The sequence below is a fragment of the Polypterus senegalus genome, chromosome 7, assembly GCF_016835505.1.
Source record: "Polypterus senegalus isolate Bchr_013 chromosome 7, ASM1683550v1, whole genome shotgun sequence".
Classification (NCBI taxonomy): Eukaryota; Metazoa; Chordata; class Cladistia; order Polypteriformes; family Polypteridae; genus Polypterus; species Polypterus senegalus.
Genome location: NC_053160.1, coordinates 60924620 through 60937852, shown reverse-complemented (window position 1 = coordinate 60937852; position 13233 = coordinate 60924620). Strand labels below are relative to the sequence as shown.

At 38.5% G+C, this 13233-nt stretch overlaps 1 protein-coding gene and 1 long non-coding RNA gene across 3 annotated transcripts in view; one reads left to right on the top strand and one right to left on the bottom strand.

The window, feature by feature from the left end:
* Nucleotides 1-13233, top strand: part of LOC120532594 (tumor necrosis factor receptor superfamily member 1B-like) — a 44103-nt gene that overhangs the window by 18708 nt on the left and 12162 nt on the right. Inside the window, exons 1-3 of one of the 2 annotated variants that reach the window (XM_039758736.1) lie at nt 2307-2474; nt 2984-3548; nt 7452-7715. In XM_039758736.1, coding sequence (XP_039614670.1) covers nt 2999-3548; nt 7452-7715 — 814 coding nt within the window. In that variant the 5' untranslated portion in view covers nt 2307-2474; nt 2984-2998. Of the gene's footprint in view, nt 1-2306; nt 2475-2983; nt 3549-7451; nt 7716-13233 lie in introns of those variants that run through there. The other variant, XM_039758735.1, reaches the window with a different exon arrangement.
* Nucleotides 5401-12893, bottom strand: LOC120532598. The gene is made up of 3 exons (XR_005634324.1): nt 12177-12893; nt 6335-6475; nt 5401-5725 (listed from the first exon to the last, which is right to left on the bottom strand). It is a non-coding gene; the product is annotated as an uncharacterized LOC120532598 (long non-coding RNA).

Genomic DNA, 13233 nt, shown 5'->3' with positions numbered 1-13233 from the left:
CCGTGAATATTTACCCGTGGCAGTTTGCTATTGGATTGCGCTGACGGACGGCCTTATATGGGCAGGCACTAAATTACAAGCGCCAGCGCAGCCTGTGTATGAACTTAATTTAAAGTGTAGGTTTACATCGTGCTTTGTTTCCGAAGTAGCAGAACTCATGAATATGGTATTATATGTCACTCGCTCGCTTCTTATTGTTTCGCTGCCTTCTCAATTATATAATGCATGTTTTCTTGAGCGCTTTTTTGAGGTCTTCCTGGTTTTCTATGTACTGCGTGATTACGTGGGAGGCGTGATGATGTCACACGAAACTCCGCCCCCACAGCGTTGAAGCTCATCTCCATTACAGTAAATGGAGAAAAACTGCTTCCAGTTATGACCATTACGCGTAGAATTTCGATATAAAACCTGCCCAGCTTTTGTAAGGAAGCTGTAAGGAATGAACCTGCCAAATTTCAGCCTTCCACCCACACGGGAAGTTGGAGAATTAGTGATGAGTCAGTGAGTGAGTGAGTGAGTGAGGGCTTTGCCTTTTATTAGTATAGATTACATTGTATATTTAATGGTAGTCGGTTAATTTTTCCCAACTCCGGTAAATTAAATAATTATTTCCAGCTCCACGACTATGACTCCATATCCCTGGCTTTATATGCTGACCTTCTGGCTCTCACTACTATTACCCATGAACTAGTCTCTGAAGCTGAGGTGGACACTCTGGATGCCACAAAATTAATGAAGGGAAACGTCCGTCTTTGTACTAGTGGATGATGATCTACCAGCCTTTCTACAATATGTCCCATGCAGTACCACAAACAATGCCTGTCATTTCCTGTGATAATATTAAGGGAGCACATCTGTCAAAGACATTAGCAGGTTTTGAGAGCTTGGATCATATTATGATCCAGCTTATGCTATCCTGTCAAAAATGGCTGAGACAAAAAAAAACACATTTTACATGAGTGGCAATGCAAATGCATTTTCTCTCCACATACAGCAAGCAACACAGTAGAAACAAATCAAAAACATTGTGTAAAGGTGAGGTAGTAGTTGGGTAAGGTGCAGAATGGTGACCAACCCTGGCACCTATGATGCTATAAAAAGTGGCAGCAGTGGCATGAGTGAAGTCAGCCTGTCATTTCTTCACAAAACTATCAAATCTTTGCCATCTTGCTAAAACACCAACATTTTTAGTTGCAGTGAGGCACGAGACGTCACCTTCTTTGCAATTTTTATTGTTGGATTGTTATGTCCTGTCCGTTCCTATTCTAACTACAGGTAAGTAGCTGCAATGTATTGTGCAAACAACCACTAAACCCAACATTGCTGTTCATATCTCACTCACGCCCCCATTGTTCACTTTATAATGCTAATATGCTGTACCTCTTTTATTGCTTACACTCAATTTAAATTATTTTTACTCCTGAATTAGGTAATTTAAGATAAACGTGCAGCTTAAATAATAAGCTTTTTGGTTTATTTGGGGCTCAGAATACTGTTCAGACTTGAAGTTAATATAATAATTGCTGATATTGAACGATATGGGAAAAATATATCATCATAACACTCTTGGCCATTTCACACAGCCCACTGTGATGGTCCGGGTTCGCTGCATGCTGTCTTGTTGCATCGGGGGCCTTTCTCAACCCATAACTGTCGATAGTCGTGTACTGAGGTGAGCCGGGCAAATGAGAACACAAAAAAATGGGCCAGTGCTTTTACTAAAAGCAAACAATAAACAGTGTCCAAAAATGCAGTGATTCAAATTGTTCCAATAAATAAATAATCCATAAAATCTGTGAAAATCTCCAAATAAATGTCTCCATAAAGCGAGGTTAAAACACAAGGGTGAAAATTTTCTTTAAAAACTCAAGAGCCTCTGTGCTGCTTTTTAAAAATCTGACAGCTCCCCAGCACAAGGAGACATCAACCAGGAGGTGCAGACAACCTTTGATCTTACTCAGAACCATTAGCATGAACAGTGTGCTGCACTGAGCTGTACTCCTTCTAGTTCCTGTTGTCATTCGCTGGCCTTGCTGGGGAGTCCTCCTGAAGTAGTTTGGTCACTTCTGCTCACAGGCTGCTTAGCAAGAACAACTTTCAGCTCCTTCAACCACATGCTGAGCTTATTTCCCTGGTGCTCACTTTCCTGTTTGCCGGCTTCCCTTCTGTGTCGCACTGGCTCTGTCCCATTCCTGCCTTTCTCTCCATTCCTTTAACCTCCATGTCTTCCTTTTTTGATCTTTCTTTCTTATCCCCCCTTTGCCATGTAGGCTCCTTTTTATTCTTCCTGATTGGACGCAGATGTGGTGTTTTGTTCACTCTGAGGTGTGAATGAGGCACCTGACTGATGTGTTCGCATTTTCACGTACAAGAACCCCAACACCTGCACCCGATTGGAGCCTGCACTTCACAGGATGCAGTTATTTATTTAAAAACTACACTGTGCCTCAGACCTTTTATCACAACAACCCAAGGTATGCGTCAGCTATCCAGCTGTACAGTGAGAGTGTCGGGCACCAGCAACTCTGGCCATGGAGTATATAACTTGTAACTGGCCCTTTTATATATTAAATTGCCTGGTCATACTATTTGGACTCTCAAATCATTCTCATAATGTGTACTTTCTAGCTCTAAACCCTACATTATACACATGCAGGCATGCACACACACAAACACACTGTATAATAAATTTCCTTCCTGCAAGCATCTATACTTAGTAAGCCATGATTTGCTAAAAACAAAATAAGAAAAATGAGTCATCAGTTTTATTTGGTTAGCTAGAGTTTAACTGACCCAAGTCTCTAAGTTACAGTTCTTTTAAATGGTTCAATGGTTATATCTTCAACACCATAACTGGATGTTTTGCTGTGGGCTCTCACTTTTCTCTTTACAAACAAGTGCTTCGGGTATTGAGGCTTCTGCTCAAGTTCTGCTGGGTTACTCTGATTGATATTGTTTTAAGAGGTTTGTGTCTTTTCTGCAGGAACTTCTTCTGGGTATGCTCTTCATCCAAGTTCAGCCAAGTTTTGAATCAGAAGCAGACATGTACACAATTAAAGACAATGCAGGCATAACTATTCACTGCAGAAAATGCTCAGCCGGGCAAAAAGTTGTAAATGACTGCACTACAGATAAAGAAACTGAATGTGGGGATTGTGAAAGCGAGACATACATGGATTACCCTTCAAACATGAAGAAATGCTTAGCTTGCCGGAAACCTTGTGGAAAGTATGAAGAGGAAAGGTTGCCATGTACAAGGACACAGAAACGGGAGTGCAAATGCAAAGACAATGCATACTTGCTGGACAGCGAGTGCGTCAGGCACCGACCATGCTTCCCTGGCCATGGAGTATACAAACCGGGCACTAATGTCTCAAATGTTATGTGCAAGCGGTGTGTAAATGCATACTCGGATGTAACATCAAGCACTGCCACTTGTAAACCCCACACAAACTGCCTTGCCAAGAACTTGACAGTGATAGCCTTTGGTAATACCAGCGCTGACAACGTTTGTGGTCCAAAGCCCATTAGGTCTGTTACAAAACCAAGTAAGTGATTTTTTTTTTTTTTTATTGTGTCTTTTGTAAGGTCATATTATGTTAAATGTAACATCTCAGACATTTATTACAAATCAAGAGCAAAATATGTGTGAAGGGGTGGTGGCAGTACCAAAGGAAATTAAGACACTCTTAATTTGTCACATTAGTTAATTGTACAACAAAATATATATTTATATTTATATATATTTTTTAAATATCACATTTTCCTCTGAAATTCTTCTATAATCAAAACTAAGCCTTTGGGATTTGGGAGGGAAACTAAAATGTAAAGGAGAGGGATAACAACTATGCCTGACATCCTTAAAAATCAACTGGTTATTTTTTTATTTAACATGTATATTAACTATAAAGGTACAGTTTCATCAGTTAAGGTTTTGTATTTGACAGTCATTTTTAAAATGTATTCAGTATTTATCTATCTATCTATCTATTTTAAAAAAAAGTGTTGAATAAGGCAACCATAAGACATCATTTATAAAGTATGATCTTTATTTCATCCTCACTGATCTTGCCAGTGTTTTTAGTTTAGCTTTTATCTTGAGGTAATGGAGAACAATAAACACACAATAAGAACCAATGATGGCAGTTTGTGAAGTTACCAACCTAGGTACTTCCGATTATTGTAGAAATTTTTATGCTTGCTTAGGCATACATTTTTTTCCAAGCGCCACATTATGCTTTGCATCACAGAGCTGTAGCAGCCACAAGCAGAACTTACATTCATGCTTACTGTAAGATCTTTGCTAAAGTGGTCATCACTCAGTCACAAGAACACAATGAAAGTAAAATAAAAGCCCCATTGCACTTGATAGTGCAATGCAATATTTTCCCATCTGTAACCACACTCGTTTCACAAAGAGGAAAACCCCACTCTTCTGCTCATGGTTGTTTCAACCCCTTAGATTTCCATCCTGCATGTATTTAATAAAATAAAAAAAAAAGTGCCGTAATTTCATTTGAGGGGTACATTAGCTGACCATAATGAGAATATTAGGAGTACTACCACCAGATTGGTTATACTTATCCCTATGAGATGACAGCACAGCACTGCATGTGCACTCAGCTTTTATCCCAAAACAAGTCTTAAAGAAGCCTCACCTGCCCCCTTTAGAGAAAACCTAGTTCACACTTCGAAACAATAAAAGCAGAAGATTTATTACAATTTACAAGACGTTTTTTTCTTCTTGATGAAAGTATCTGCACAGATAATTTGGAAATAAAATAGACATTTCCGGTGTGCCTAAAGCCACATAAAAAAAAAATGGAATAAGCCAGTCCCACACCACTGCTCTGTGGCATGGCCAATTTGTGCCCCAACATGGGAAATCTGTAACTGCAATGATCAACTATATTTTTTATTTATTTATTGCAAGTTTGTCACCATTTCTTGTATGCTATTTGTGGTATTTGTTCCATCTGCTCTGCATCTTTTGTCATTTGAGACACAGAGAAACACTGGTCACTATAACTGCCTCACAGCTCAGATCACATATGTGGCCACCATAATTGGTCCAGCATAGCTGGCAGACACTTTCCTAGCCCTCAGGGATATATAAAAGACTACTGCATTCTAATCATTAACTCTAATCCACTCAAAACTAGTTCTCACAGACTTCAATGCATTTCACAAAGTTTGGCAAAGATCTTGATCATTTCAGTGACTTTGGCAGACCCACAGTACAGGGTTTGCTTATCACTAGTGCTTATATTTTTATCTTTTGCAGTAAACCTCCTGCAGTATAAACAAATAGTCACAAATGGAAGCTTGTTTTATCAGTGAACAAAAGGTGATTGCTACATTAACCTTTACGTTAAAGAAATTAGAGTAATAAGCTGGAATTAAAAAAAAAAAAGTAACCGTGGAAGTCGTCCTGTGCAATTTGACAAACAGCAAGAAAAGTTACATTAAGGAATTCAGACCTTTATTTTGTCCTTGAAATTAAAACAGATACTGCTTGAGTTTGGATAGTGAGCTTGTTTAAATGTAGCAGCTTATATTTTTAATTGGAAAAAGAAAAGCTAAAGACACATTTGAAATTGCTGCTTAGTAAACGATAGACCTTTTTTTAAAGATTTATACTCTGTTTATATGTCACACAGCATAAGTTCTGGTAAGAAACAAGTACAGTAAAACCTCCATTATCCGTCAGGGGTCAGGATCAAGGCTGTGAAAAATAAGAGAAAAGACAGATAACAGAACAGCTACTTTAAAAATTATATGCAGTAGATTAGTTTAGGAAATTATCAATTTTTTTTATAAAATAATGCTACTGTATATTAATGAATTATAATATAGTATTAATAAAATTAATTAACTCGTATAATATTGAAACGACCAGCGTAATAAGCAAATACAACTCAGAGGTACTGAAGCTTTCTACGTTTTCTAGACTTCGTTCCATAACAAATGGTGCCTTGTCTTATACTCTGTTATCTGGGTTATGGAGCACACCTCCGAAAACAATAAAAGAAAGCTTTCCCTACCAATCAGTGCATCTCCTGCTATTTACATTCTTAACTCCCTACTTATAACTTTTTTCCGCCACACCTTCCTTTTTCTCCTAACTTCTCCTGTCTGTTCTCATCTCCTAAGAAGCATGTTGGCCCCTTAAAGAACAGAATCCCTTCACCCAGTCCCATCACTTACAACATTCATTCCACCCTTTCTGCTCCTGCTCAGCACATCACAAGCTGCCTACATATCACAATATATTAACAAAGCATAATACAACAGAAGACAGAAGAACATTAACATTAATACAGAATAACATTACCGTCAGTAGTTTCCATTTTTGATACGTTTTTCAATTTTCTCGGCATCACATTTTGTACCATTTATTGTTGTTCTTCCTACTCCATAAATTGAAGCAGTAGTTGAAGCACTTTTTCGGAAATGATGAAATCATAGTCAAAAGCTAGAAAAAAATACATAGATCTTTTAAAGACATAAAATTCAACGTGGCGTATCATGACGAAAGCCGCTGGCTCGTTCTGTGTTTTTGAAGTTGTGCTGAAGGCTCTGCAAATTGTCTGTGCTAAAGCTTTGCATGTGTTCTTCTATCAAAAACATAGAAATGTCTTGTAAATATCAATAAATCTTTTGTTATTATTTCCATAGAGTCTCTTGTATTGAGGGGGGTGGGGGGTGGTGGTTTAGGCTACTTCAAGGTTTGCTTTTTATCTCCATGTAGTTAATTTTGCATGTGTGGGGCGTATGCCTCGTTATGTTATACCAAAGTAGAACTAAAAGTTTGACCTGCACATTTGGTGGCAAGCAGAGATAACTGGTTATTTATGCTGTATATGTATCATAAAAAATAAAATTTTGAGAACTTGCATTATTTACTTATCTATTCTACCACTAAGTCGCACAGAGTCTGTAATGCAAATGATCAGCATTATGTAACCATGGGGCGGTCCCATACAATGTTGGCTGTTACAGCTCCGGGGGATGTTGCACTGGCCTTGCAAAGCATTATGGGGCACTGGAGAAAAAACGTTCTCCTGAATCACCCATAAATATCAGTAAGTCATTCAATAAACAAGGGCAAACGCAAATGCAGCAAATTTGCTGTGAATAATGCTTTGGCAAAAAAAGGTGATCAACATTAATTAGCATTAATAATTCCTCCCATCCACCCAGGGTTCTCAGTGTTATTGACATGTATTAGATGTTGGATTTATTCAGTTTCCAGGTATGTCTGGTTCATTCTGAAAATGTTTCTTTCCTGCAGTGACAAGCATCCCCCTCTTTATTAAAAATTGTTGATGTAGCCCCTTGGCCTTCTCCAGGTCACTGCAAGAAAGCTAATTTGATTTTAATATTGCTCACAAGAGAATTTTGGTTGAAACAGCTTTATAAATGACACCCCTTTCTGTATCTGCTTTCAGGTTTACAGAATGACAAGCTCATTGAGAACATATCTAGCTCTGGGTCAGACAAAAGCAGTGAACCTAACGGTTCAGAGAAGTCCACTGGCTGTTGGTGTTGGACAACTGAAAGAATTGCAATTGTCTCTGTGATCGGGGTGTGCCTTTTAACATTTACAGTATTGGGTTGGAGTTTGTACTTCAAAAAGAAGAAAAAGTTTAAAAGGCATATAGCAGATTTAACTCAGGTGGACAAAAAATGGATGTTTTCATGCCGAAAGACGGGTAAGTCTCTTTTTCTATAAGCAATCTTACATTTTTTAAATATAATCAGCATACAAGCAGTGGAGCTAGTCTGAACTTTAAGATGTAATAAGGGCGAGTATGAACATTATATAAGTGAGGAGTGTCAAACTCAGATCCTGGAGGTCTACGTTGGCTGCCAGTGATGCTGGGTATGGGGTACTGCTACCAATAATCCAATAGTGACTTAGCAGTTGAATGAATAAATGTTAAGAAAAAACTGTCAGCTAAAAGCAGCATTATTTTCTTTCTGAATAGTAGTACTACAGTGTTGTACCATGTTAACCATTATGGATGTAGTGAGAAGTCCAGCAAAATGCCATCTTTTATTGGCTAACTAAAAAAAATTACAATAAGGAAGTTTTCGAGGCAATTCAGGCTCCTTTTTAGTTAGCCAATAAAAAGTGTAATTGTGCTTGACCTTTCTGAATAGTAAAAACTACTTCTTAGAAACTTAAGATTGCAGACAGGGAGAAGCTACCTGATTTACAGGTACTGGTATCTAATTAATAATTAGCCTGGGATAAAAAAAATAAGTAGCCACATGGGACTACTAGAACCAAGCTTGAAACAATAATCCGTCTGCATTCCTGAGTAACACATTATCTGTACTTCTGATCTGTCTCTCCAGCCCAGAGACTAACGTGGACCCCCTTAAATCCTTCTTTTTGGCTTCCTACTAAACATCAATACATGGACCTTGCCCCATAAGTGATGCAGTAACCTTTCACTTCACACTTAAGGCATTTATGTTGAGAAAATATATTCAAACACCCTGACAACTTACACTTCAAATACACCTTGTGTCAACCTGCTATGGAGTTCTCAGCTACTTAGGATGTTGAACTGGTCACCACACTGAAAATACAGATATAACTCTGTTTTCATAATGAAGCAGTCATGAAAAAACTTTAAGAAATCAAGGAACTGACACTGTGACTGTAAATTAGCTTAAAGGTGTCAAAAACCCTTAAACAGTAACAGTAGTGTCCTCCGCGAAGCTGAAATCATCAATTAGTGGGTCTACTATTCTGTAACAAAATGTAGACATTCATCTTGTGGAACTCTCACGGTTCTTACTTGAAGAGTGGGAAAAGGCATTTGAAGTTCAGGATAAAAAACATTAGTTCTTCTGTTAGTCTCGCAGGGAAAGACGTGATTCTCAAACGAGAATACACATATAGGGACCACCCATTAAAAGATGTGTAATGAATGGCAGTGAAATCCTGCGCTGCAAAGGCTGCACCCACAGACCTTCCCAAAACACCTGCCCCCATTTTCTCCAGCATGTTTAATTTAATCTGCTGCTGGGGCCTTAGCGAGAGAGCAAAAAACACTGAACAAAAGACTTGATGCTGACAGGAAAGAAAAAAAAGCTGAGATTTCTGTTAATCCATTCAGGAGTTCAGTAGCACGAGGCACATTGTAATGAACACTGCGACAGCGAAGATGAACAAACAGACAGATAAACACACGTAGACCACCGCATCTACTGGGCTCAATGCATTTGAGAAGTGCCTCTGTCTGGTACGATATTTTTCTATCATTTTTAACTACTTCATAACTATATGACATAACACCAGCAAATAGTTTAGAGAAGTGTTGTGGTCTATGGCTATCCCATGTGTTAAAATGATGTAGCTAATTTGTTATAATATGTTTGCATTTCCAATTAGACAGGAATATTAACTTTCTTCTATTGTTCATTTAGATGTGCAGTCATGAGGTGAATGCTGTTCAGGCTCATCGTGCTTTTACTGGAGTCATTCAGCAGATGTGTTGATTTGGGTGTGTTGAGTATAGAAATCTGGCTCTTCGTTGATAGCTCTCGTAACGGCAGCCCTTTTGACATAGTGTGAACACATCATGTACTTCAAATGCATATTTTGCAGTTCATATTTTCATGAATATACAGTAGCTGCCAATTATTTCAAGTATACATCAACTCGTACACTATCGTTAACGCTGATCAACAGAGCGCACAATGCTACAGAAACGTTTTTCCCTTGCATCAGGTTTCTATTTTTAAAATGGGTTGTGTTTATTTTTTTAAGACATGCAATGTGCTCTCTGCACACGCATCACACATTTAAATATCAAATATGTTTTTGTTTGTTTCGTGTTTTTTTTTTTTTTTTAATAGGAGACTTTTCGATTGTAGATGGTTCATCGTAAACAGAAGCTTGCTGCCAGGTTAACAAGAGTACTTTTGCTCTTTGCAGTTCAAAGTCAACACTCCTACTTGGAGTGCCACCTTCATGAAGCATTGGATTGGTTTAGAAATGTCACACTCCCTGAGCTGTCTAATTGTTCCCACCCAGTTAGAAGCACAATTCACTTATGGTTGTCTCCAGACTTGTATATTATACAGTACATTGGGCTTCTGTGAGACTGTAGTTTTATAGATCTTATGACCGCAGTCCAAATACTGCAGTTGTAGAATGTGGATGGATAGAAGCTTTAATGAGCACAGGTAAAATTCAGTCACATACTAGAACATTCTGCACATTTGTTAATGCTTTGTTAATTTACCATTCTGTCTTCCATCTTTAAGGTAAGCTGTGCAGTGGCTGCCATTTTTAAAATATCTAATAGGAAGCGGCAAGGACAAATTTGTCATTTAAACCTGCTGCAGTACAACTCCCACAGTAGTGACCATTTCCAGGCACTTTAAAAGGCACAGTATAACTTGACCTGCTTTATCATGGGTGTGATTGATATAGTTTTAGTATAGTAGTAATAGAAGCCCAAAAGCGTTTACTCAAGCATTTAAATCAGTAATTCATGGAACTATTTTTGGGCAAAAAATAAAGTAACAAACCTTGACACTTTGAAATCTAGAAACAAATGAACAACAAAATCAATTCCCTGACCCAAACTAAATGTAAAGAAAGCAAAATGAAATTAGCCACTTTTGAAAGCAAGTCGGAAACCATGCCACAGGTCCTGCAGCGTGTCAGCCTTTGGTAATAAATGTAATGAAGGCAAACAGAATATTCATTCTTTTAAAAATCTGCTTATTCTAATGGAGCCACAAAGAGTTGGATCCCATCCACTACTCAGTTCTCACTCTTTATCTGTTAGTTACTTTCTCCTCTATATTTGTATCTACATTTAAATTCTAGCTCAATATTCCACTGACTTTCATCCAATTTAAAATGAGAACTTTCTCTGTAATGGATGCAGCTGTTGGCCTAACATAGGGAAAGTGTTTGGTATTTTTGGAGTTTATTTTCTTCGCAGTAGAGGCTTGCTGTAACATGTAACAGACAAATGCTTTGTTGACTGAATCTGTATAACACAGTGCCTGCCAGTGGGATTACTTGATCTCGTTTCCTTTCAAAACATCTACAGTAAGTGCATGTGAGGACATCACTCGCCTTTCAACAGGGGTCCTCATGACTGCAGTGGCTCACCACATAACAGGGGGTCCTCAGATACAGTCCAATATGGCTGCAGTGGCTCTCCTTTCAACAGGGGTCCTTATAGCTACAGTCCTGGATGGTTGCAGTGGCTCAAATCACAACAGGGGTCCTCAGTCACAGACCTACTGTAGATGGCTGCAGTAGCCGATTTTGTTTCACTTCAATTTCTTAATTAGAACCCATGCATTTACTGCTAGAGCAATTTATTTTTGTGAGCTTATCTTTAGTTAATTTACATGTTACGATTCAGAACTTTTAACTGATTACTTTAGATTTCAAACAGCAGCACTGTTGTTTACTCATTTCCTATTATCTTACTCTGCCAGCATGTAATAACGAGGTGGAAATTATATTGAAACTGCCAGCTTTTCCAGTAACGTGGCCCTATTTAAACCTGTGTAAATGCGTCATGAGGTATTTTCAAATTTTTTCTTTGTCTAGACAGAATAAAAACACTAACAAGCCAAATAATTAAATACTAAGTTTCATTGGAAGCAAACATTGACTTCTATTTAGAAAACTGGCTGAAACGAAAATCTGCAGCGTTTTAGCCCTCCAGGACCCCATGCTTCATAAGGACCACCCAATAATCAAAACCCATGTATTATTGTACGCAATGACAAACAGAAAAGAGGAGGTGGACTAATTAAGTGAATTACTAAAAATAATGTAATGCAGAACAGGACTTCATTATGTGGCCTTGTAAAATCAGTGAGAGCCCACATCTGTCAAACCACACTGTCACATTTGGCAAAACAATAAACAAAGGATTAAAAAAACTTAATCTTTCCAGCATTTATCAACTCTCCTGTTAACTTTTAATAAAAGAACTTCATTGTTAAAAGTAGCTATAAACCTGTCTGTTAGTAAGATAAGGCACGGATGTGGTGGATAAAGCACTCTTGTCCCCACTTGTGGTATTGTGCCTTTGCACTACACCAATATAGATGCAGTCAAGCCAAGTGTAACTATTCACAGTCGGCACATTCGTCTGTAAATAGTTAAACGCTACACGTACCTTTGCTTGTTTTTTTTTTTTTCTTCTTCAGTGTAGCACGTAGGTGAGTACGTGACACGCGCTGGAAGCATTACCGACATCAGTGGGCGACAGTAAGAGTGCTGCCGACAGCCCTTCCTGGAGGAAAGCGCGTCGGGGTGGCCAACCTTAACATGAAGCACCAGGTACTAAGCAGTCACCTTCGACTAGAAGCCGAAGAAACAAGTTGCTGTGCTACATACACTGGGGCAGCGCTGCGAGCGAGCGAGCGAGCGCGCGCGCACGAAAGTAACAAATGTTATAGTAATTTTTGCGGAGGTCAACGAGACTTAAGCGTAGCTAGCACACTACGTGAATCAGAATGGGGATTTCCCGCCTAGAGCATCACTGGCGATCGGCCGCTAAAGAACCTACGGCTGTATATAAAAAAAAAAAAAAAAAAGCGGGAGTGAACGCTAGAGTGGGCGGGTCAGTCGTCGGGCCGTAGCGGTTAGTTGGGAGCAATGCAGATGGACCGAAGATGCATGGAGAGAACCTTCCAATTACATACTGAAGAAGGAGAAAGAAAGAAGTTTGTTTGTGTTGGCAAGTTCAGGGAGGAACTTTGTTAAATATTTTTTTTTACATTTACACTTTTGCAAGGTTTTTCTTACAGTGAATTCTTGAAGAAACCGCTTTATTCGTCATGCATTTTTTTCAATCCTGCAGACTTCTGAAATGCAGAATGTGTAAAGAGTACCACAGTTTTTACGGTTTTGAGTATTTGGTTTGTTTTTGTGTGTGTAGACACGGGTCTGATTGGATTTTGCTTGACCTCCATTTTTTAAGGTATCTGAATGTTCTTCACTTACACATTTTTTATTTGTAATAAAGGACATTATTTTTGATATTTGCAAAAGTCTGTGTTGCTTTTGTCACACGTACATCTGCTTTTATTTCAGTTATGAACTATTAGTAGCCTCATTACGAATGATGTGCCAAGGGCGCAGGGCTCTACCCCTGATTTGTGGTAACTTCCTACAGCATAAGCACTCATTCTTAGTGGCATTGTTTCGTAATTTTGTGGTGTATGGAATTT